Source organism: Ostrinia nubilalis, chromosome 21 (genome assembly GCF_963855985.1).
Source record: "Ostrinia nubilalis chromosome 21, ilOstNubi1.1, whole genome shotgun sequence".
NCBI classification, from domain to species: domain Eukaryota; kingdom Metazoa; phylum Arthropoda; class Insecta; order Lepidoptera; family Crambidae; genus Ostrinia; species Ostrinia nubilalis.
Window position 1 is genome coordinate 5175354 of NC_087108.1, and position 25820 is coordinate 5201173.

Below are 25820 nucleotides of genomic sequence, written 5' to 3' on the forward strand. Positions count from 1 at the left end.
AACAGGCCTTATTACCGACAAAACTCGAAAGGAGAGAAAGTAAAATTAATTAGATATCTCAAAGAGTCAGTGTAGTTACTGAACTAACACAAAAATGTTGATGACTTAGGGCTCCTTTAATATAATAAAAATTTAATTTTTAAACTAAACATTTCAATTTTAGTACTATCCGTTCGCATAAGTTTGCCGTTGGCGATATGACGTCACTCGAAGGATTTGGTTCCAACGAGACACAATTTCAACGGGACACATTTTCAATCAGACACATTCCCACGTGGACACATCAATTAATGTATCATCAGTTAAATGTTTTAGTGAAAAAAATAATAATAATAAAATGTGTTAATTGTCATGGGTATGTATTCGTCTGCCGTTTGGTGTAGTGGTTCAGAATGGACTACTATGCCGAGAGGTCCCGGGTTCGATTCTCGGCCGGGCAGAAATTGAAATGATGCATTTTAATTTCTGTGACCGGTCTGGGTGTTAGACTATCTATACTTTTCATATTTTTCATTTCACTTTCATTTATTCGACTGACTGTATTGTGTCAGTTTGCAACTGTGTCCACGTGGGAATGTGTCTGATTGAAAATGTGTCCCGTTGAAATTGTGTCCCGTTGGAACTAAATCGAGAAGCGTCTATAACTTTATCAAACTATATTTAAAATATTTTTTATTTATTATTATTGATAAAAATTGTGTATTTGTGTAAAATAAGACACATTAATTGCGTTTAATCGCGGTTGGGGAGGGGACGCGCATTCCACGGACCGGCAAACTTAGCGCGAACGGGTAGTATATACCCTTTATTAATCTAAGGTTATACCACAGATATAATTTTATACATATTAATATAGTGTTTTAGTAAACACTATGATAAAAATCAAGGGAAAAAGTAAAACATATGTACGTACATGTACATAGTATTAGTAGGCTTATAAAAAAATATAATTTCAATATTCACCACCATGTAAGAGTACTTTTAAAAAACTTAATTTACAATACTACCTAGTTCTGTACATCAATAAGATTTGGTATATACTCAATACTGTTTAACGTATTAACACAACAAATCTTTTCTTATAAAGAAAAATACCATATTTGTTTGTCATCAACCTCGGAATCTGTTAAACTCTACTTTTAACAATTCTTTTACTAATTACTGGTATCAACAACCACTGCAATTAATTACAACTTTTTAGAAATTTATCAAAAATTTAAATTTTACATCAAATGTAAATAAGGGTGAAAATTATTATTCTACAAAATCACATGTTTTCTTTTTCTTTATAAACTTAAAAACAGAGAAGTGCAGAAATGAGATTAAACACTATATCGAGAGATTACACTTCCCTAATACCAAATTTTACAATACTGTGCATCAACTGCTAACAAACTACAGAAATTCAAAATAGGCCGTCGACCGACACGTTTGGGGTCGCGAGAGTAGATACCACTGTCGCGGATCGCGGTATGCCTAATAATTTTCGTCAGGAAAATACATTGATTTGTATACCCACCAGCCGCGGGGGCAGTTAGTGGGTTATGTGGGGTTCTCCCTGCCAGAAGGGCAGGGCCTACCCACTAAAAACCTGACGTTGCCCTCGGTAGCCATATGAGTCGGGAACGCGGGCCATCACTATCGGCATTTTGCCTCAAGCATTCGTCCGCGTTCCCTGCTCGGCATTTCACTCGCTTAAACCAAGCCCAAACCAAGGAAGGCGATATTACGCCTTCAACCTCCTGCGAGCGGCACGCAGGACACGTGCTGCGCCGTCGCGGCCTCTTTAGACGCCCGCCACCAGACACCCCCGTATCTGATGGCCGAGGCCTATTAGGAAGGGGCAGATGGAGGTCGCGGTATGCCTGAGGTGATATCATTCATAAGCATACAATTTTATCATTCATACGCAACTCGGTCAAAATTATCTTTCATGCCAACAATCCCAACTGAAAAAATAAAATCTTCTGTTTTAGACGGGACTTTATTAATCTAGGCTCATGGGTTACAATTTTTTTAATTGATGGTATTCAGCCCAGCAAGAGCCGAAGCATAATGGTACATTGCAGAATGTGCATTTCACTGTTACCATTGTGCGCCGGCCTGCAGCAGTGCATCGCACACATCTGAGCTGTTTATGTTTATTCTTACCGGGCATTTTGCCTGTGTGGGCGGGAAAATGGTCCGCCACCTGAAGCCGTCTTACGTTTTTGTCCAAATCTGGAGATGCTGGAGTTACAGGGTTGACTGGGGTCTCCTTACTAGAGAAACGTTCCAAAAGACTGAGGGCCACTTCCACACGAAATTCCCTGTGTGTAAGTGGTCTGGGCATAGGATTTTTGGTGTATATTATGTAAGTGTTCAAAAGGCTGGTATTTAACAGCCTTTTGAACACTTTCATATACCATTTCTGTCCCCTCTTCCTCTCCATGAGGTACATGGACAGCTTCTGGTCCTTGGAGTCCGCCCCGCCCATATATTTGTTATATTCAAGTATGGTATTGGGTTTTAAAATGCTTTTTTTGTCCACTTGCTTAGTAGGCGACGGAGACTGTAGATCATTGTGGTAGGTCGACATCACGGTGACTAGTTTGACGTCTTTCCAGGCGATCAAACTAATGTCACCGCAATGCCGAGCCACCTGTTGGCCTCGCAGCATGCGCTTTTCGTTAAGGTTTTTGATGTCATCGGGAACATTCATCAGGCGACGATTCATAGTTCCGATGACATCCGTGTGCCTCCTTTTTAAAAACCTGGTCAAGGATAATCGGTTATACCAATTATCCACGACTAGTGTGTGTCCGACGTCTAAGTATCCATCCATGAGTTCTAGAACGACCTTGGCGGTGCAGTTCGTGAACCCATGGGTGGATTCTGTTAACATTGAAGAACTTTTACCTGCGTAAAGTAAGCACTTTAGCTGGTATCCAGATGTTGCCTCACAAAGTTCGAAGGATTTAATCCCGAACCGGGCTGCCTTAGTCCGGATACACTGTGCCCAGCTAAGCCGACCCTTCCAGAGTAGCAGCGATTCATCCAGTCTAAGGTGCTTACTAGGAGTATAGATTTCCCTAAATTTCTTATTGCAATGTTTAATAATGGAAGAAATTTTTAATTTTTTTTTCTCATATGATGACAAGCTGGGATCATTCCTTTCATTATCCACGAAATGCAAGAATCGCGTTATTGCGAAAAATCGATGTTTCGACATGACTTTTCGCAATTTAGGCATTTCGAGGATCCCTGTCGTCCAATAATCTACCATTTTTGCCCTGTGACACAGAGACATTAGAATAAGTAAAGCAAAATACCTGTACATTTCTGAAACTGTGGTGTCGGTCCAGTTCAGATTTTTTGGAAGACCGTGTTCAGACATAGTCATAGAACTGATAATTTGCCATGCATATCGATTTGTCTCCCTTACAATTTCTGTCATAATTCTTTCGTCCCAAACTTCCATAAATAATTGCGCTGGGTCTTGAGGCCCCACCATCGGGCCAGGTGAGCGCAAGTATGTTTCCTCTTGGCCAGAAAACGAAGAAAAATCTTTGGACCAAGAGAAAACATCCAGGCCTTCACACTCTTGACCCACTGGAGGTTGCTCAAGACTCTCAACCAGCCCGTCACTATCTTCACCTATAGCTGCATCCTCGCATGCTCCATGCTCTTGAGCCACGGCAGGTGTCTCAAGTTCCTCATCCACCCCATCACCAATCACTCTATCCTTGCACCCATCACCTTCTCCCAGCATCCTAATGTTGTACTTCTCTCCCTCATCGTCTTCATCAGACTCAACCTCGCTGCCAGAATCCACCAGTGTTCGCTTATTGCTGGATCCCAGAGAGTGACGAGCCTTCTTGCGAGGAGAGCCAGAAGAGGGTGTTGCTCTCTAATAAAAGGAAAGTTAAAATGTACTTATTTTGTAACAATTCTCAATGATGATTGTAAAGTTTTGAGTCAGTATTGCAGATTGCATTAATAAAACTTAAATGTTGCAGGATGGAAATTAGATCCACATACAACAGCATAAAGTATAATGATATATCTCAATGCTGATGAGGTGGACAGGATTTCGGACAGACGTAATTAGAAACCCTATGAACAGACTTTACAATATATAAACACAACCTGTAATACTACTTCCAAGTTCCAACATATTGTAATGACTTACCTTTTTCACTGCTTCGTTCTGTTTTTCCTTCTTGTCACTATTTAGTTCTGGCTTTGATGATGCTGGAAGTGGAAGCGCGTCGGGCACCTGGGAGGCAGGATCTAAAATAAGTGTTGTTTAATTATCATACATTAATATAAAATTATATTTATTTACATCATCATCATGTCAGCCATAGGACGTCCACTGCTGAACATAGGCCTCCCCTAATGCTTTCCACGTTGATCGATTGGTAGCGGCCTGCATCCAGCGCTTCCCTGCTACCTTTACGATGTCGTCGGTCCACCTTGTAGGTGGACGTCCCACGCTGCGCCTTCCGGTACGCGGCCTCCATTCCAGAACCTTGCTGCCCCATCGGCCGTCAGTTCTGCGCACTATGTGCCCTGCCCATTGCCACTTCAGCTTGCTAATCCGTCGGGCTATGTCAGCGACTTTAGTTCGTTTACGGATTTCCTCATTTCTGATTCGATCTCGCAAAGAAACACCAAGCATAGCCCTCTCCATAGCACGCTGTGCAACTTTAAGCTTAATATTTACATAATTATGTATAAATTATGAACTTAAAATAAAAACATTTATCAACTATTGGTCGGACAGACCATTCGCGCCTACGTATTCATGAAATAAATCGTAAAAGAAATCTATTTTTAAAAATAAAAAAATACTCAAACCCACCAGAAAATCCGACTAGTCCCACTTCGCTGTCTACTATCTGGTAGTTGGAGATATCTTCGTCGGATTTTATGACCTCCGTCGATGGAGTGATCTTAACAACTTCTGCACTATATAAAACAAAAGAACATAATTACTTAAGGTGTACACATCGTAGTTATTCTATTCTATGATTCAGAATCCGAAACTTACGTGCTCGGCTGTGCGCGTTCGACCGGCGTTTGACACGCTGACGATGTTTCCATGGTGTCCTCATTATCTGATATATTATCTACAAATTTTAATATTGATTTGGTTAGATTAGTTTATTAGTTACAAATCCAAGAAAGAATATTCAATCATTCATCACATACCATTTTCCGGTCCTATGTGTTGGAATGGACTGCTTGCCTCTGGTATGGTTTCTAAAAATTAATCGGTAATTGAATATGAAAAATATATTAATTATTGGAACCAATTTAAATTTAAACATTTGTTAGGGAAATCCTGGCTGTAAAGTAATTAAAAAGTAATATTTATTTAATTATTTGATATTTGGACCAATCAGAAATAATGCACTTACTTCTTTTTTTAAGTTCCCAAGCCTGGGGAACACGGGCAGGAGGAACTTCTGGTGTGGCGGGAGTTAAAGGGCACTTTATGCGCTCAGGCAAATTATTTCCCTTGTTCCTGAAAGCAATTTTCAAATTAAAAGCGAATTTACACCTTAAACATTAAAATTCACTAAATGACAATAATGTTATTTAGGTTAGGCTAATTTGAGAAAGAGTTCTTACTTCATTTTTGGGGGTGGGGCGTCAGGCAACATAAAACGTCCCACTTCTTTTTTTACTCGCTGTGCAAGGCGCTTCGTTCTCTGCTCCGTGAAACGAACTTTGGGGGCATACTTTTCTATTTTTTTGTTTTCTTTTATTTTTTTCATTTCTTCAGCCATCGAACTAAAATAAAAAAACTTTATAAAGGCATGTATGAACACTACAAAAAAAAAACAATAAAAGATTACATACATTGTTTGCACTGGATTAAGGGTGCTTGGACCTGGTGTTGGAGATCTAAAATAAATAATTTTATTATTATTCTCATACACTTATTGCGTCAATCACTAAAATATTACATTTTGTCAGAAAACCACTTAGTATGCATTTATAATAAGCCATTAAATAAAGTAAAACAATTTCACGTTGACATATACAAACATTCGCATTTATAATATTAAATATAATAGAAAATAAATAATTATTTCTTTGCCACAACACGGTTACATTAATCCTTCAAGCTCCGCGAATCTAGACACAATAGATAATCAATTGTTATGACATTAACCGCTTGAGTCCCAGACGGCATTAATTAATGTCATAACAAATTGATTATTTATTGTGTCTAGATTCGCGGGCCTTGAAGGATTAATTAATGCCGTCTGGGACTCAATCGGTTAATGTTTAAGCTTTCTTTTAGGCTCATTAACAAATAATACTGTTCATTTACTACCGCACTATTGCTAAAATCGGTCAGAGGGTAGGGTAGTAGACCGAAAGTAGTTTTTACTTGACAGCACTGAGAGTTAACTTTAGAAAATGATTGAATTTTATCACAACTACCCAAACCAAAACCCAAACTCTGATTTTTAATTCGACGGAATTTTGACATTTCAGAAGTGTTGTCAACATTGAAACATTCCCATTATGAATGGAGAGCATTTTCACAAATTAAAAAATAATCCTTTCTTGAATTTAAGGTTTCACTTGAAAAACCATAGAGAAAAGTAATACATGAAAAACTAAGGCTTAAAAATGTACTGATCATTTCAAAATGGTTATTTGAATTTTTATTATCATATTTTTGAAGTTACAAAAAAAATTGGGAAATTATTTTTCTATTACTGGACTCCCTGGCCAATAATCCATGGGTTACAAACCTTTTTTATGAAAATCCTTTTGTTAATAAAATCTTAGGTTCATAAAATAACCAATTTAACAAGATGCCAATTTTATAATCCAAGTTGATTATGACGACGATAATGATCAATACATATTTTCGTAAATGATAATATGTTGTTTTACTGTGTTAAAAACACGTTTTTTTCTATTTAAACTCTAAAATGTACATAATAATTAGTGTATAGCCTGACCAGGAACATAAAAACCCTCGCCATGTTGCGGAAAACTAATGGTACTAATTTCTTTTAATGGCAACAGTAACTGAAAACTTCATTGACATGTCACCTTGCATGTCAGTCTATTGCTGTCAAAGTGTAAACAAACTTTATTTTAAATGTGCGCAATTGATTTTGTGAATGAAATTGCTAAAATCTTTTTATAGTCGTGAAAGAAAAGTGGTTCACAATGTGTTAAAGTATTTGTCGAAGAGAAATACCAAGGGTTCGGACAATATTTTCATTGAATAATGTTTCCAACAAAGGTTGTCAAATTGACTGACATGTTTATCGTATAGTACAGTCCACTATGAAAATTAGCTGTGGTTTGTTTCAACTACCTATTTTAAAGTTTTTTGTCACTTTCTAAGTGTTGAATTTTATGGAATTGGGAAAGAAGTACCGAGTTTGAAGCGTTCATGAGCAGACATTGCAGTTGAATATTCAAGTTCTGAATTTGATTATTGATGAATAATAAAATAAATCCTACTAGCTCGATTGATGGTTTCATTTAATTTATTTAAACTAGGTTACCTATAATAATATTTTTTCGTTAATATATGAAAATATCAAATTAGCCCGTAATCCTGAATCCTGATACATAAAGTTAGCCTACTAATTTAACACGGGTGCGACTATACTCAGTGTTGCACTATCAAATGCAATTGACGCGCCTCTATGCCAGGGTTTTTATGTTCCTGGTCAGGCTATACATTGAATTGAAACAACAAACAATAGTTCATTCTTGTAAGTTGTACTTGATGAAATTTCATTTCATATTATTTATTAATAATTCAAACCAAAAAAGGCTTAATTACATCTGAATTGTCAAAAAATGACAGCTGTCAGAATTCCGTCGAATTAAAAATCGGACTATAGTATGTAATTTCTACAAAATTGAAACGAAAAGGCACACAGATTTTGGAATAAAATAAAACCACAAGCCACTGTGGTGTGCAAGCCACAACAAACAAACACAAACAAAGCGAAAGCGTGGTTTTAATCACAGATGGTTTTAAAACTGAATAAAAATAAATACTGAAAAACTGGTTCCAAAATACTGAACCAAAGAATATATTGTGATATGTACTGAACTGTCCTACTACCTATGCATGACATTGACAGTGGGGCGCCACCGTCTATACCGGATCGCTGGTTCCGATTTTTGCCATGTTGGAAACCATATAGTTGAACGATGGTAGCGCCCCCCTGTCATTGAGTTTGGTGGGACAGTTCAGCGTGGGTCATCTAGTTCCAAAATACTGAACTGTCCTATCCATGACATTGACAGTGGAGCGCCACCGTCAATACCGGATCGCTGGTTCCGATTTTTGCCATGTTGGAAACCATTTAGTTGAACGATGGTAGCGCCCCCTGTCATTGAGTTTGGTAAGACAGTTCAGTGTGGGTCATCTATAATCTGTGCCAAATCTGCTACGCCCCCAATGTCGTGTCAAATGAGTGAGTGAAATACATTTTGCTTATTTCCAGTAGTTCTAATTTTTTAGATTAAAACTGTGATTAAAACGGTTAAATGAACGTTTATAATCGATTCAATTTTGTGGAATTTAATTGTGATATAAATTCAAGATTTTTCAAAAGATAACTCTCGGTGCAGTCAAGTAAAAACTACTTTCGGTCTATCGATTTTCAGAAACGGTGCGGTAGTAAATGAACAGTATTATTTGTTATTGAGCCTATAAGAAAGCTTAAATACCATCAAAATGACTGACTCAAAGTATTTCACTACCACCAAGAAAGGGGAGATCTTTGAGTTGAAGTCGGAACTAAATAGTGACAAAAAGGAAAAAAAGAAGGAAGCAGTGAAAAAGGTAACTCTTTACATTAATGTTGAAAGTAGTAGGTATTACAGTTTGTGTTTCTATTGTAAAGTCTGTTCATAGGGTTTGTAATATGTCTGTCCAAAATGCTGCCCACCTCATCAGCATTGAGATATACTTTATTAATCTAAGACTAGGTTGTTGTAGGTGGATTTATTTTCCATCCTGCAACATGTTCTGATTACTTTACACAACCTATTTATTTTACACAACCCCTGTTCCAGAATATACTTAGTTGTAGTACCTTACTAAGAAGTTGTATTAAGCAATCTACAATACTGACTCAAAACTTTACAAAGTGAAACAATAATTGTTGAGAATTGTGCAAAATACATTAAATTCTTATGTTAAATTGTTTATACGAATAGTGTAATTGGTACTATCATTCTATTCATAAATAAATTAACCAGGGCCTAAACCTAAACCAATAAACTTTTATTAGAGATTTAACATATTATTCATTAGGTCCTGTGGTCAACCTCAATTCATCGTCCCATCTTTTTGCTTTGCAATGAGGGCTATCGTTTTTATACTTAACAGTTGGCACCCCTGGCGATTGACAGGACCTTACTCTACAGTGGAGCCATCTTGATGAGTGCAAATGCGATAGTCCTCCTATCACTTAAGCGCTCACCAGTTGGTGCCACTGTCTTCGCTACTAGCAAGTGACAGGACATTACTCTACAGTGTCGCTAACTGGTGAGCGCTAAAACGATAGCCCTCATTAGCTAAAACTAACTACTAAACAAAACTCATTTTAGGTCATAGCATCCATGACAGTTGGGAAAGATGTCTCTGCTCTATTCCCCGACGTTGTCAACTGCATGCAAACAGACAACTTGGAGTTGAAGAAGCTTGTCTATTTGTATTTGATGAACTACGCCAAGTCTCAGCCCGACATGGCTATAATGGCCGTTAACACTTTTGTCAAGGTACGTATTTGCTTCTATATTATTATAATATTGATTATTTCTTATTTGTTGGGTTATTCAGTGCATTTATATTTTAGAGATATAATAGTTTTTAAAAGAAATATTCTATTTCAATTTAAAGACACTAAAACAGTAATTTTAGTATACATGCAGTGAAATAGCCCTACAAATGCTTACACATTTTTAACAGAAAAATATTTGTTTTAAAATATTTTTATTGATATTGTTAAATGTTTTTGCATGAACGAAAAAATTAACGAGTTGAACTGAATGTAGGCTGGTGAAAATGGGCTCATACATGAGTAGTAATTTTTTGCCGTATAAATATGAGCTTAGTGATAATTCTAATTAACATACTAAAGTCGATAACATTACTATGAAGTAGTAGTGTAGTCATTTGTGTGTGACTTGTCTTTTTTATCGTTTTAATGTCCACTATATAATGATGGCTGGAAGGATCTACCAACATACCAGCTTGTTAAGGTAAATTAATGATCCAAAGAACCAATCAGCTCATTCATCTGTAGATTTACACATTTATTGTCTAAACAAAACCTAAAAGACACCTGCTAGGACTCCAATTAAAGCACTAGGAACAAATTTGAAATAATTATGACGTTTTCCTGCATGTATTTAGGTATGCATGACTGAAACACAAATTCTATTGAAATAATTGAATTCATCACTAGCACAGTAAAGATGTGTAAATCTACACTAAATTACTATTATTAAAAATGTATTTAAATAAATCAATATAAATAAAATATAACAAAACATCCATGCCTCATTTTATCCAAAATAGAAGCACAAAGGCTAACTATATTCATACTATCTCATGCTGTAGAAACTCTCTAATCATAAAAGCGATCAGTTAAATTTAAACTGTTACTAAATACTGTGCTATTTGAGATAAAGCTTAATTTTGAGCAGTATATTGCAATACATCCCAGAATAGCGGGTTTCTACGTTTAACTGTGACCAGAAAGTTAAGAAACCCCATTCGTTGAGTGAGTGTAAATGCATAGTGCCTGTTTCCTAACTTCCTGGGCTATGCCTGCTTCTAGTGCAAACTGCTTCAGTATTATTGATGTATTGCTTCTCTTTCTTTTTATACTCGTACCGAATGCAAACCACGTTGAACGCTCCAGGACTGCGAGGATTCGAACCCGTTGATACGGGCGCTGGCAGTCCGGACGATGGGTTGCATTCGAGTGGACAAGATCACGGAGTACCTGTGTGAGCCTCTCCGCAAGTGCCTTAAGGATGAAGACCCGTATGTCAGGAAGACGGCGGCTGTGTGTGTGGCGAAGTTATACGACATATCGTCCAGTATGGTGGAAGACCAGGTTAGTTGGATTTTAATTAGAAAAATAAAATAATTTGCATGTTTTAAAGTGGACGCTTCCAGGAGAAATTGGTAAGGGAAATTAATTTAAAGCAGACTTGTGTCATCACACACACACACACACTGTTTGCTCACACAAACTCACTCTTGCACCCTGGAATTTTGAACATTAATTTATATTGTGTAACAACAACAACCTGAAACAAATTACTTTTTCTTTTTTATATTTAAATTGATTTAATTAATTTTTACATTATTTTATTATAAAAATAGGCTGAAAAATAATATATGTATAATCTAAAGTCATAATTATTATTTATATTGTCAATTAATGTTAAATTAATATGGAGAGCGGGGATATTCTACCACAAGTATTTATTTACTTAAAAGAATTCCTCAATCGCAATATAGAAATGTAAAAACACCTGGTTATGAATAAAGAAATTTGAATTTGAATTTTGAATTTGTGTAAAGCAAGTCCGAAGATCGAATATCAGCTTTTTTGTCTCCCTCGTACGCCTATAGTTGTTTAGCTGCGTCGCGCCAAGCCGAGACCATTGTGATATGATTTCACTAATCAATGAGTGAACGTTTTAATACATTGAGAGAGTAGCAATTCTGTCCATAAAGATCTGTATTGTTATTTTGGCGAACTATGTAGTTTCTTATCTAGAGTTTAATATTAACTCTCAGAAACCAATAGTAATGCGGGCTTTAATTTTCAATTTCCCATAATTATACATGTATAGGTTTTGTCGTATTCAGTAAAAAGTGTAAAACATATTTATGCAAAATTAATTTCATAGGGCTTCCTAGACCAGCTGAAGGATCTATTGAGCGACTCGAATCCCATGGTTGTGGCAAACGCCGTCGCCGCGCTGTCGGAGATTAACGAAGCTAGCGTGTCGGGACAACCCCTTGTTGGTAAGTTAATGCTAATATTATCAGAGTGATTAGAATTATAGTCTGGTCCGTGAGCACGTAGAATTTTGTCCAATGACCCCTAGCTACCCATCCTTATCGCTCGCGCGTAATTATGTTGCTATCGCGCTCGCACACTCACTGCGGGTGCCAGTCGCACAGTCGCGACAGCAATATAATTACGCGCGAGCGATAAAGATGGGTAGCTAGGGGTTATTGGACAAAATTCTACGTGCTCACGGACCGGGCTTTAGATAGCTTTGAAAATTTTTTGTTTCACAAAAAATAGTATTTGAACCAAATAATCGAATAGGATCTCGGTCGATTTTACCTCGGCCAATGCAGCCATTTTTTTAGTAATGAGATTTTATTTAATGTTTTATGTTCTCCGCCATCAAGTTATCTTTTTACATAGCATAGCATGAACCTGCATAGCTCCTGAACTATTCATCCGAATTTGAAGAACAAGGTGTTAATCAATTTGTTACCATGGCCCGGGTAACATAGACTATATTTAAAGATGAACACACTCTTATCCGAGTCTGACGAGGCAAACTTTGTTTTTTTTGGGTTACAGTTTACAGTGCTTTTTTAACTTTTTTTATAGATGGCTATTTCATTCTCTTCACGTTTTTCCCAGAAATGAACGCGCCAACGATCAACAAGCTCCTAACCGCCTTGAACGAGTGTACGGAATGGGGCCAGGTGTTCATCCTGGACGCGCTATCCAACTACTCTCCGCGCGACGCTCGCGAGGCGCATTCCATCTGCGAACGTATCACACCACGCCTGGCCCACGCTAACGCTGCCGTCGTGCTCTCCGCCGTCAAGGTATCCTAGCTATCCATCTGCAGAGCTATCCATCCACTCAGCTTAAGCTCCTAACTGCCTTGAACGAGTGTACGGAATGGGGCCAGGTGTTTATCCTGGAAGCGCTATCCAACTACTCTCTCATCATCTGCGAGCGAATCACGCCGCGCCTGGCCCACGCTAACGCAGCCGTCGTGCTCTCCGCCGTCAAGGTATCGTAGCTATCCATCTGCACAACTAGCTATCCACCTACTCCAAGCTCCTAACTGTCTTAAACGAGTGCACGGAATGAGGCCAGGTGTTTATCCTGGAAGCGCTATCCAACTACTCTCCGCGCGACGCTCGCGAGGCGCATTCCATCTGCGAGCGTATCACGCCGCGCCTGGCCCACGCTAACGCTGCCGTCGTGCTCTCCACCGTCAAGGTATCCTAGCTATCCATCTGCAGAGCTATCCATCCACTCAGCTTAAGCTCCTAACTGCCTTGAACGAGTGTACGGAATGGGGCCAGGTGTTTATCCTGGAAGCGCTATCCAACTACTCTCTCATCATCTGCGAGCGAATCACGCCGCGACTGGCCCACGCTAACGCGGCCGTCGTTCTCTCCGCCGTCAAGGTATCGTAGCTATCCAGCTGACTATCCATCTACTCTACCTACTTGTTACACAGCTAGCTGTCCATCACAGCCAGCTATCCAGATGCTCAGAACTGTCTATCTATTCAGCTAGATTATTATTTATTTATTTATTTTATTTATTTATTATTCATTATTGAGCAATTACATATTTGATCCAAATAGCGTCCTAAATCCTCTTTAGGTTTGTCTAGACACTATGGTTCTCTATTATACAGTGTGAGTCACGTTAAAGTGTACATATGAAAATAGATGAAACTAGACCTATTTTTATCGACAAAAAAGAGGTCAAAAATTTTTTGAGATTTTTTTTAAATTTTTTATAGAATTTTTTTTCTTCAAATTACTTATTGTAAAGAAAACGTAATAACTTTTAAACTAAGCGGTATATCCTGATAAAATAAAAACAGTAATAATGCTAAATAACAGGCAATACTAAAAAAATACATAAAATACACAAAAAATGCCAACAAATAATAAAAAATGATACTTTTTGAAAAAAATCTGCTTAAAAATTCGTGTTTTTTTGGTTATTTTATAAATTTCTCCAAAAAATGTCCCTATAACCGGTGGTTTTTATTACTTTGTATTATTTTCTATCATATTATCTTTGTAAAACCAAAAATCGCATGTCTCTATCCCTATCACAACATTTGCTATGATCGTTTGAACAAAGGCCTGCCACAACATTATTCTCCGCTACAGGTAGAGACAATTTTAATTTTAACTAAAATGCTTATTTTACTTCGAAATCTTTTGTTTTTATTTGAAATCTAACTTGTCTTTATCAAAATTACAAATCTAGAGCCATTTTCAGTTTTGTTGTTAACGAAGCGTTGAATGGCGCGCCCGGAGAGGCTTAGTTCAAACGATCATTGCAAACGTTGTGATAGAGATAGAGACATGCGATTTTTCGTTTTACGAAGGTAATACGATAGAGAATAATACAAAGTAATAAAAACTACCGGTTATAGGGGCATTTTTTGGAGAAATTTATAAAATAACCAAAAAAACACGAATTTTTAAGCAGATTTTTTTCAAAAAGTATCATTTTTTATTATTTGTTGGCATTTTTTGTGTATTTTATGTATTTTTTTAGTATTGCCTGTTATTTAGCATTATTACTGTTTTTATTTTATCAGGATATACCGCTTAGTTTAAAAGTTATTACGTTTTCTTTACAATAAGTAATTTGAAGAAAAAAAATTCTATAAAAAATTAAAAAAAAATCTCAAAAATTTTTTGACCTCTTTTTTGTCGATAAAAATAGGTCTAGTTTCATCTATTTCCATATGTACACTTTAACGTGACTCACACTGTATTATTATATTATTTCAGCCACAGGACATCCACTGTTGAATATAGGCCTCCCCCAATTCTTTCCACATTGCCCGGTTGGTTATGAGGTCGTCGGACCACCTCCGCACGTTGCCTCCACTCCAGAACTTTGCTGTCCCATCGGCCGTCAGTTTTGCGTACAATGTGCCCTGCCCATTGCCATTTCAGCTTGCTAATCCGTTATAGCTATTAGCTCAGCTAGATATGGCGTTAGTTATCTTTTTCTTCTGCCCAGGTGCTGATGAAGCTGATGGAGATGGTAGCGGAAGACACGGAGCTGGTCAGCACGCTGTCCCGCAAGCTGGCGCCGCCGCTGGTGACGCTGCTGAGCGCGGAGCCCGAGGTGCAGTACGTGGCGCTGCGGAACATCAACCTCGTGGTCCAGAAGCGCCCCGACATCCTCAAGCACGAGATGAAGGTAGGACCCTTGGACATTTTACACTGCGTTTCTAGTCCCAAACTAAACAAAGCTTGTACTATGGGTACTAGACAACGGATATAAACATACTTAAATACTTTTTTTTGTAAATACATACTTTATTATACATAGAAAACACCCAGTCCAATACAAACAAATGTGTTCATGCACACAAATGTTTGTACTGTGCGGGAATCGAACCCGCTACCTCCGGAATAGTAGTTCGCGAAGAAGCGAAGTCTAAGGCTACGGCCGGATACTCGCGACACCCCCACTCGGGCGATGACGGAACGCCGCGGAGGTTTTAGTGGGTATACCCCGTCCTTTTCAGAACGGAGCAGCGCCCTTTTCAGGGCGCCGGGAGTCCCACACACCATCCTGTCCCCCGGCAGTGGTGACGGTGCGCAAAGCTTTTCCTCCGCGACAAAAAAAAACGGTCGCCGAGCACGCTGAATTTCGTCCAATGACCCCAAGCTACCCATCCTTATCGCTCGCACGTAATTATATCACTGGGTGCTGCATAAAAAAGAGCTGCTGAACTCAGAACTGATCTTCGTGCAGGATTAGGAATTGGTCTTTGTAATTTATTTTAAAACGTCCCCAGTTCCTTATAGCTAGAAATCTTAGGATACCGCCTAGTTAAACGGAACAGCGTCAGCGCCATCTCTTGGTCAAATCTAGGATTAATCCTAACAGCTTTATGAATTATTTCCGGAAGTTTTCTTTATTTTCCCAAATGCTTTTTAGCCAGAATTAATCTAGTGATACCGCGTACTAAAACAACACATCAGCGCCATCTCTCGGTCAAATCCAGAACTAACCCACCAGTATATCCGCAGGTGTTCTTCGTGAAGTACAACGACCCTATCTACGTGAAGCTGGAGAAGCTGGACATCATGATCCGCCTGGCCTCGCAGGCGAACATCGCGCAAGTGCTGGGAGAGCTCAAAGAGTATGCTACTGAGGTGGATGTGGATTTTGTGAGGAAAGCTGTGAGAGCCATCGGCAGGTGTGCTATTAAGGTGAGAAACGATACGACATTTATTATCACCATCTTAGCCATAGGACGTCCACTGCTGAACATAGGCCTCCCCCAATGCTTTCCATGTTGCCCGATTGGTAGCGGCCTGCGACCAGCGCCTTCCTGCTACCTTTATGATAACGGTATTTATTATAAAGCAGCTTAAAAAGGATCTTGTTTTTCTATACAAACTTTGGATCCCGTTTCATCCTCTTATTTCGGAAAATCCTAGCGTAAACTGTTGTTCGATCATTTTAAACACGCCTCCTACGTGGATTTTTATAACGATCGATCCTATTATGCCTGGATTTAGGCGCTTTTCGCAAGCATCAGGTCGTCGGTCCATCGAATGGGAGGTCTGCCGGCACTTAGTCTTCCGAATCGTGGTCACCACTCTTTACTGGTTTGGCAATTAAGTGGGTCTAGACAAAGTGCACATTTTAATCGCAAACCAGTCGAAAAGTGGTCGAAAAGGCTTTTTTTTGGTATGGAGTTTTGACGGATTCGATTTTCGATTCGATCTAAAAGTGCATTTTGTCTAGAACTTCAGATTGCTATGGCAAGTTACTTTATATCTTTAGCTGTTCTCCTTATATTTACTTACATTATTGCAGCAAAAGCAAACAATGACAACATTATAGCCCAGTTCCACTTGTTCCTGATAAAGCTTCAGATAGTTCATCCATAACGTAATCGTTAAAAATAACAGTAAAAACCGATTACTTATTTTTCCAGGTGGAGCCGTCAGCCGAACGCTGCGTGTCTACCCTCCTAGAACTGATCCAGACCAAAGTGAACTACGTGGTGCAAGAAGCCATAGTGGTGATCAAGGATATCTTCAGAAAATACCCCAACAAGTATGAGAGCATCATCAGTACGCTTTGCGAGAACTTGGATACGTTGGACGAACCCGAGGCTAGGGCGTCGATGGTAAGTTTAAATTGCTACTTTTCTATTAACGACTAAACTTCATCCGAGAATAACTCTTGGTATAACTGGCACATTGACAGTTTCAGTATGGGAAATATGTTAAAACTGACGATTTATTCTGAGATTAATATTTACTCTTGTTTGGTCGAATCCACCCTAAGAAATATACAGCATGTAAATAAACCTTGTATATGTCGAAAGAAAGAGTGATTCTAGTGCTCCAAGGCAGCAGCTTGTGTATGGGACTAACATTAAAAATTAATCACTTTCATACTGACTTGATTGATCATTTGTTCCACTTTGTATGTAAATAATCACTAGTTTTGTGAGGATTCTAAATCTAGAACATTTATGATTAGAAAAAATAGAAAGACCCATTTGAAATACCCTTTTTTAGCCATTCTATGCCATGAAATAATACTGTCATACTCTTCTCAACAGGTTTGGATTGTAGGCGAGTACGCCGAGCGTATCGACAACGCAGACGAATTGCTCGACTCCTTCTTAGAGGGCTTCCACGATGAAAACGCTCAGGTAAAATGCTATTACTTTACAAATGTGATGCTTAATCACAACACTATTTATTGTTTAGTGTAGTATTTTTCCCAAAATTCTAGCTAGAATATTGTGTAGCTAGTGTATTCGCGTCACTAGTTGGTTTAACGTCCACGTACTCGTCAGTGACATCAACAAGTGAGTTTCAGCCACATGCATTTTTCACTCCCCATGTAAATTATTGAACAAACTAAGAAGAATATGTCCACCCCACTCTTCCCATAAATGTTGCGGAATACAGGCCTCCAAAAACCCATCTGGCTAGAGTGGGGAGTGAAGGTCAAATTCGCTATTTGTTAGCACGGGGCTATTAAGTATGACCCTAATATCTCGCAGTCACGACGAAATTATCTTGTAGCTCGCTCATCTTTCAAGACTAGTTTCGCTAAACGCTTTTTCTGTTACCTAGGCCCCTTTTTGTACAATCAACTTCAACGTAAACTGGATATCCTCCCCCTAACTAAGCATGAGTGTAAAATAAAGGTAACAAAATTCTTACAAACTCTGAACTATAATGAAACTGAAAAGTTCCTTCATGCTGATAGATAAACAAGTACACAACTCTCATTCCAGCACTTCTCCCATTCACATACACACTTACACATATACACACACAGGTCAGGTTTTAGTCGGTCACGTCGAGAGCGGAGAGTCCTGGTGTTCTGTAATACAGGCTCGCAGCCTAGCTCAGACACCAGTCTCCCGCAATCTAAGTGTCTGTCCACTACATTTAATTGTAATTTAAGATAATCACCTTACATTGTAAACCTTTAGATTTAGATTGTGGAGAAAAAATAAAGAATTATTATTATTATTATTGCGGTCGCGGCGCGGCGCCGGAGCGGTGCCGCTTCGGCGTCCTGCATATTATATAAAAATCAATGATATGCCAGACGGAGCGTTCCGGCGCCGCACCGCAGGCACACCGCACTTCGATTGAGCGATGCCGTATTGCGGCGCCGTATACAACATGTGTATTATAGTGATGCGGCAAAATGTTTGCGGTACGGCGCCGAACCGCATCGTGCGGTTTCTCACTTACTTGTCGTGTTCCGGAGATTAAATTAATGAATTGCCGGCCCAGGATGTCCCACAATTAAACATTAGCGTCATTTCATAGGTTTCAGTCTACAAATGGCGCGCATCTTAGGCTAGCTGATGATGATAATGCTTGGTGCATGTCGCAGGTCCAGTTGCAGCTGCTGACAGCAGTGGTGAAGCTATTCTTGAAGCGGCCTGCAGATACGCAAGAGTTGGTACAGCACGTCCTCAGCCTCGCAACGCAAGATGCCGACAACCCAGACCTCAGGTACTGTGTGACCCTAAACTGTACCTTATCACCTAACCCAGACCTCAGGTAGATGAAGTTACATTAGGAATTCTTCTAGCAGTTGAAATAGTGCAATATTAACGCTGATACATAATGAAGGGTAATAATTGGAGTACCCAGAGCAAAAATTATTTGTTATTTTGGTCCAATTCTCATCAGATTGAGCTATAAATAACCTTATCACCGACGCTGAACTGAGAAATCTGTGACTCCCAGACCTTAAGTTCTTACCGGCGACGTGATAAAAAAATTAAAGATATCTGAGATTGGTGGCTACGGCTTGGCGGGACATCATAAATTTTTTACCAATTCCATGCAGAAAAAAAACCTAGTTTGCTAGCAAATTCAGTCTTCTTACATAGGTGCTTATAACTTGTTTTTCCTCCAGGGACCGCGGCTTCATCTACTGGCGTCTGCTATCCACGGACCCGGCAGCAGCCAAAGAAGTGGTTCTGGCCGACAAGCCGCTCATCTCCGAAGAGACTGACTTGCTGGAGCCCACGCTGTTGGATGAGCTGATCTGCCATATCAGCTCCCTGGCGTCTGTGTACCATAAGCCGCCTACAGCGTTTGTTGAAGGTACGTTGGAAGAGGTCAGGTGTGATCATAACCATAACTTTTTTTTCTATTAGAGGTTGCACAAACGTACACTTTTTGTTGCCGTTACCATCACAGGACACTCAGTCGTTGTATCGTTTGTATGTTTAGTTTGACGTTCCTTTGTCATTGAACAACTTGAAGCGTGTATTTATTTATTTTTAAGTAAATCATTACTTAAAATCTTTATTGCACACACATAATAAATATCGGTACAACAGGCGAGCTTAATGCCATGTGTGTGACACTGCTTGTCTGGTTCTAGTGGTATATCTAGATACATTTGATTGATATATTTCTCAATAATTGAAGATTGTGTTCAATGGTATAGTAAGATAATGGTATACTATAGTCTATCCAATATAGCTTGATTAGAATGACAGCTGCCATCAAAAGTAACGACATAACTTTGTAGTAGCGATCAATGAGAGCTAAATATTGGCGGACAAGAAATAATTCACGTCTGACCTACAAACAATATTTTCGACGACAGTGCTTCCAATAAAAATGTTAATTTCGTGTAATTGCAGCGTTAAATTACACCAATAAGTAGTAATTCGAAATTATAAAAATCAAGCTAGAGTATTAACGACGTCTCTACAAGGTTATCTCGAGTTACAAAAATGTTAGTGTTGGGACATATCGACAAATGTCATATTAAATTAAAACTAATTTTTTAACATATTTAACAAATTTTTTTTCTAACTAATTTTTTAACATATTTAAGTCAAGTTATACGTTTTTCTAAATGTTCACTATTAAAAACCAAAAAACATTTCATTCTTAAATAATCAAACATCAGAAATCAATCACCGGTAATTTTTTGGGTATTCATAGCACCGTTGCTCTAGAAGAGATGCCCACCGCCCTCTAGCGAGAGGAAAAAACCACTGAAGAACACTGATGATAATGACTACGACTTAGGTTGTACACCCTTGACATGAATTTTAAATTTTACTGTCTTTCAATTTAAATCATAATTGTCATTTTTATGAATAAAGATGTGAAGAAAAATTGGGTGCATTTTTTTATATCATTTTTTCGAAAACTTATCATCTATGTGAACCGTACGAAACATACCCAGCACTAGTCACATTCGTTTGACAGCCGTCATTCTAATCAAGCTATATTGTATAGACTATAAGGATTTTATTATTTATCCTACTAAGTTTAAGTCTGTTGTCGCCAGGACGCGGCGCGGGCGTTCGCAAGTCGTTGCCGGCGCGCGGTGCGTCATCCGGCGAAGCGGCGGCCGCGCTGCCTACTGTCATACCCAACCAGGTAAGTTAATTATTAGGAAAAAGCAAAATAAAATACTCTATGATGTACCCGGCGGGTCCATAGTTTAATATGTAAATGGAACTTTGTTCAGTTTCGTTTCATTTTACAATGTTAAACTAAATCATTGATATCTTCATTGTTAACACATAATCCCATGTTTGTTTGACGTTCCCAGGAGTCTCTGATCGGCGACCTGCTATCGATGGACATCGGCGCGCCCGCGCCCGCGCCCGCTCCCGCCGCAAGCGCTGATCTGTTAGCTGGAGGCCTCGACGTTCTTGTAAGTTATTCACCACTCACGAAGCTAATGAGGGCTATCGTTTTTATACTCAACAGTTGGCACCCCTGGCGATTGACAGGACCTTACTCTACAGTGGCGCCATCTTGATGAGTGCAAATGCGATAGTCCTCCTACCACTTTCGCGCTCACCAGTTGGCGCCACTGTCTTCGCTACTAGCAAGTGACAGGACCTTACTCTACAGAGGCGCCAACTGGTGACCGCTAAAACGATAGCCCTCATTGAAAAAGTGTAAAGTCCGGTTGCCGAGCAGATAGAATCTCGTACAATGACCCCAAGCTACCCATCTTTATCGATCTCGCGTAATTGTATTGCTGTCGCGCTCGCACACTCACTGCGGCCGCCCATCGCACAGTTGCGACAGCAATATAACGCGCGAGCGATAAGGATGGGTAGCTTGGGGTCATTGGACGAAATTCTATCTGCTCGGCGACCGGACTTTAGAACGCACTTCAGTTCGAGTAGTAAGCCAGATTTCTGAAAGATTTGCGCCTGAGTCAAAGGGCGTTACGTTCCGTAGTTTTAATACTTGGCTCACTTGAGTTTGTGCAGATATGCGATTGCTATCAAGCAATCATTAGCAAAATCGCTCGTACTACTCTTAAATTTTAAAACAAATGCTCGTATTAGTTCATTCACAACAAATTTTTATAAGAAGTGGGTTTAATCAGTTTGATATCTCAAACTTCGTATAGAATGTACTTAATTGATATTTATTACCTTAGCTGGGCGGTCCGGCGGCTGACACGAGCGCATCGGCCAATACAACTGGGTTACTAGGCGACATCTTTGGCGTGTCGGCGACGCCCGCCTCCTACACGCCGCCCAAGCAGTGCTGGCTGCCCGCCGACAAGGGGAAAGGTACGTAAACAGGGAACTATTGATCTTTTTGTCGTGTCGACAACAACGTACACAGCGTCAGCCCAAAACTCCGCCACAAGAATGGCGTTGTCAGTAGCCTTCGTTACATCTTCCAACTGCAGTTGTTTGGGCACGCAGGGCACGATATCATGTGCTTCGTCGACTGGGGAACAAAACCACACTTGCACTCCAAGTTTTGAGCCATCCAAGAATCCCCACCATCAGAAAAAAATCGTAAAAAGTGTGCCCCCCCTCCTTCATGACGATCGGTCAAAAGAGAGATGCAAGTTATGGCGTGAGAGAGCTCATCTTCCCTGCCCTATTGTCCCTATGTCTGAGAGTCCTCCGCCTGGACATGAGCTCCCCTGGCTTACCTGAAAATCTTTGAAAAAACTTCGTAGTAAGGACAATCTGTTCAGGGAACTATCGATATCACGGCTTTAGATTAAAAAATGCAGACTTGGTATTTGGAATAAAATACGTCAATTTGACTCGATTTGACTAGTTATGAAGTTAGCTTCATTATCACAAATACATTGTTGGTGAGTACGATTTATGAGATTCGTGATAAGAATGTTTAAAAAAGTCACGATATACAGGGTGTTAGGTAAATGGGTATATGAGCCGACACTAGCCCATGTTAACATGGTCATATAAATGGTATGGTGAAGTCAGAAAATTGATATCTTCATTTTAATTATTTTATTTTTCATACAAATCGGATTTTATAAAATTAATTTTGTATGAAAATTAAAAAAATTAAAATGATGATATCAAATTTCTGACATCACCATACCTTTTATATGACCATGTTAACATGGGCTAGTGTCGGCTCATATACCCATTTACCTAACACCCTGTAATTGTTATTTCAAAAAATTACATCACTCGCTTGGCTTCTTCGTCGTACCAGCATGTGATTTAGATATTCATCTAATTCTAGAAGAATGGTATCACTGTTTTCGGGCAAATTGTAATTTGTATGCGTATGTCATTTTATTAAATTTGATAATTTTGTTCTCAGGCCTGGAAATCTGGGGCAGCTTCGGCCGGCAGAACGGCCAGCCGCGTATGGAGATGACGTTCACCAACAAAGCCATGCAGGCCATGAGCGGGTTCGCCATACAGCTCAACAAAAACAGGTTAGCATTCATTCATCTGAGGCTGAGTTGCACCACCTTATTTTAACCATAACAATCTCAATAACCGACGCTTTAAATATGGAATTTGACAGATTTTTAGTTAAAACTTGTGTTCGTCAAGTTCGCGCATAGTGTAACTAAAGTCCAGTCGCCGAGCAGGTAGAATTTCGTCCAATGACCCCAAGCTATCCTTATCGCCCGCGCGTAATTATATTGCTGTCGCGCTCGCACACTCACTGTGGCCGCCCGTCGCACATTTGCGACAGCAATATAAAGAGAGCTATCGTTTTTATACTTAACAGTTGGCACCCATGGCGATTGACAGGACCTTACTCTCAGTAGTGCCATCTTGATGAGTGCAAATGCGATAGTCCTCCTACCACTTTAGCGATCACCAGTTGGTGCCACTGTCTTCGCTACTAGCAAGTGACAGGACCTTACTCTACAGTGGCGCTAACTGGTGAGCGCTAAAACGATAGCCCTCATTACGCGCGAGCGATAAGGATGGGTACCCTGGGGTCATTGGACGAAATTTGATTGGCGACCGGACTTTACGCTATATCACTTCACCTGAGTACACAGTCACGTAATAATTTATTGATGCGTTTGCGCAGCTTCGGCGTGTACCCGGTAGGCGGGCTAGCGGTGGGCGCGCTGGCGGCGGGCGCGAGCGCCGAGGCCGCGCTGCCGCTCGCCACCACCGGGCCCGTGCAGCGGATGGAGCCGCTCAACAACCTGCAGGTACTTACAACCCCTGCCCCCTTTAGTTAGGGGGGACGTGGCTTAGGTACCGTAGAGGTGCACTAAGAAAGGAATTCCCGAAATTCCCACGGGAACGGGAATTAGCGGGAAAATCCTTTTGTATGAAAAATCTAAACCGCTTAAGTTAGACGCTTGAAATTTGGCAGCTTAGTTACAACAGGATATTGCAAAATTCCCATGGGAACGCAGTTAGCGGGAGAAAACATTTGTATGAAAAAATCTAAATCGCGTAAGATAGATGAAGGGGGTAAAACGGGATCCACGCGTACGAAGTCGCGGGCGGCCGATAGTATTATAATAATCGTTTTTAAATTAAATATTTTTAATTATTTTTCTGTTCAATAGGAATCTGATATTTCAAATACCAAATTACGAGCACAGATTAAATATCCCTCCCAAGATAGTTAAATATTAGAAGTACCTAATTAAATATTTGGCGAATCTTGCAATCGATTGATTTATATTATCATCTATCGAAGAACTAACCGTTGTTTTCTTTCCAGGTCGCGATAAAGAACAACGTGGACGTATTCTACTTCGCGTGCCTTATCCCCGCGCACATCCTATTCACTGAAGACGGCCAGCTAGACAAGCGGGTGTTCCTCACCACCTGGAAGGAAATACCTGCCGCTAACGAGGTCCAACACACGCTCTCAAACGTCATTGGCAACGCCGACTCCATCGCCCAGAAAATGACCCTAAACAACATCTTCACCATCGCAAAACGCAACGTCGAAGGACAAGACATGCTCTACCAATCACTCAAACTCACCAACAATATCTGGGTCCTTCTAGAACTCAAACTACAACCTGGCAACCCCGAAGCTACCCTCAGCTTGAAATCTCGCACCGTAGAAGTCGCCACCTGCATATTCCAAGCGTACGAAGCGATCATCAAGTCCTAATTTCTCAGATGCTATTTATATGTATATGTTGATCTATTGTTAAAGTATTATGTATACTACGTTGATAGAAATTTGGTAATGTAAACAAACGTTTTGTCTTTTTACAAATATCATAGGTCCAGATAGGTGTGATTTGATAAAAGATTAGTTTGATTTACATTTATTATAATTTCTATTGAATATATTGAAGTAAGAGCGGTCATATAAGAATCGCTTATTCAGTAGAATGTGTGAAGTAGCTTCTACAATCGAAGTAAAGTTTTCTTGGCTAAGCGTCCTAATATGGTGACTAATATTATGACAATTTAAGTTCTCCAAACATTTGCCAGAGATTTCGTAAGGGCTGTAAACTAGGCTATAACACTATATCAGCTTCAGTAATTCGATTATAGGATACTAGCATTTGCCTACGGCTTCGCCCGCGTGATAATTTGTTTGTCACAGAAAACGAGCGTCCCTGTTTCAAAAATCTGGATAAAAACTATCCTCTTTTCCCGGGACTCAAACTATCTTTATACCAAATTTCATCAAAATCGGTTCAGTAATTTTTGCGTGAGAGCATGACAAACAGACAGTTACTTTTTAATATTAGTAGGGATTGAATCTTAGTTTGTATGACCGCTCTTGCTGTAAATGATGAAGATAGACTTTACGACTGTAAATTCCATTGTAGAGAATGTATGAATGATAATTATTATGAGTATAATGTATAAGTTATGAAATTATTTAGCAGCTCATAGCGTCGCGCCGAGTGATTGAGACTATGAAGTATATCATGCTATATTATGGCGTTTAAATAAATGATGTTATAACATATTTATATTTATCATTGTATTTTATATCCCTTTCACTTAATATGTACATACTCATTCTGGGTCTTCTAGGGTATTATAAAAATGAAACA

The 25820-nt window shown here is 39.4% G+C and overlaps 2 protein-coding genes across 5 annotated transcripts in view; one reads left to right on the plus strand and one right to left on the minus strand.

Moving 5' to 3' along the window:
• Positions 1-6435, minus strand: part of LOC135082166 (piggyBac transposable element-derived protein 4-like) — a 125427-nt gene extending 118992 nt beyond the window's left edge. The window contains exons 1-10 of one of the 4 annotated variants that reach the window (XR_010259361.1): positions 6040-6166; positions 5851-5895; positions 5620-5781; positions 5406-5512; positions 5197-5247; positions 5036-5114; positions 4847-4953; positions 4172-4272; positions 1866-3889; positions 1163-1476 (exon numbers count right to left, since the gene is read on the minus strand). Coding sequence is in view for 1 of the 4 variants with exons in the window: in XM_063976934.1 (XP_063833004.1) it covers positions 2006-3889; positions 4172-4272; positions 4847-4953; positions 5036-5114; positions 5197-5247; positions 5406-5512; positions 5620-5781; positions 5851-5895; positions 6040-6047 (2544 nt within the window). In the remaining 3 variants the exon portion in view is untranslated. Of the gene's footprint in view, positions 1-97; positions 3890-4171; positions 4273-4846; positions 4954-5035; positions 5115-5196; positions 5248-5405; positions 5513-5619; positions 5782-5850; positions 5896-6039; positions 6167-6331 lie in introns of those variants that run through there. The other 3 variants (XR_010259362.1, XR_010259360.1, XM_063976934.1) reach the window with 3 other exon arrangements.
• A 2027-nt stretch (positions 6436-8462) lies between these two features.
• LOC135082168 (AP-1 complex subunit beta-1) lies at positions 8463-25732 on the plus strand. The gene is made up of 17 exons (XM_063976937.1): positions 8463-8827; positions 9598-9768; positions 10917-11114; positions 11920-12037; positions 12675-12865; positions 15051-15233; positions 16073-16255; positions 16990-17184; positions 17626-17718; positions 18927-19048; positions 19458-19648; positions 20856-20947; positions 21123-21227; positions 21972-22107; positions 23132-23249; positions 23864-23990; positions 24515-25732. The coding sequence occupies exons 1-17, from the start codon at positions 8720-8722 to the stop codon at positions 24914-24916; spliced, it is 2733 nt and encodes a 910-aa protein (XP_063833007.1). The 5' UTR covers positions 8463-8719; the 3' UTR covers positions 24917-25732.
• Positions 25733-25820: the final 88 nt, after the last annotated feature.

Bases quoted from the DNA above. Each gene is read 5' to 3' on its own strand.
- LOC135082168 (XM_063976937.1), top strand. From the start codon at position 8,720: ATGACTGACTCAAAGTATTTCACTACCACCAAGAAAGGGGAGATCTTT. The intron at 16,256-16,989 runs GTGAGAAACGAT...TTATTTTTCCAG, and splicing joins TCGGCAGGTGTGCTATTAAG to GTGGAGCCGTCAGCCGAACG. The intron at 20,948-21,122 runs GTAAGTTAATTA...TGACGTTCCCAG, and splicing joins CTACTGTCATACCCAACCAG to GAGTCTCTGATCGGCGACCT.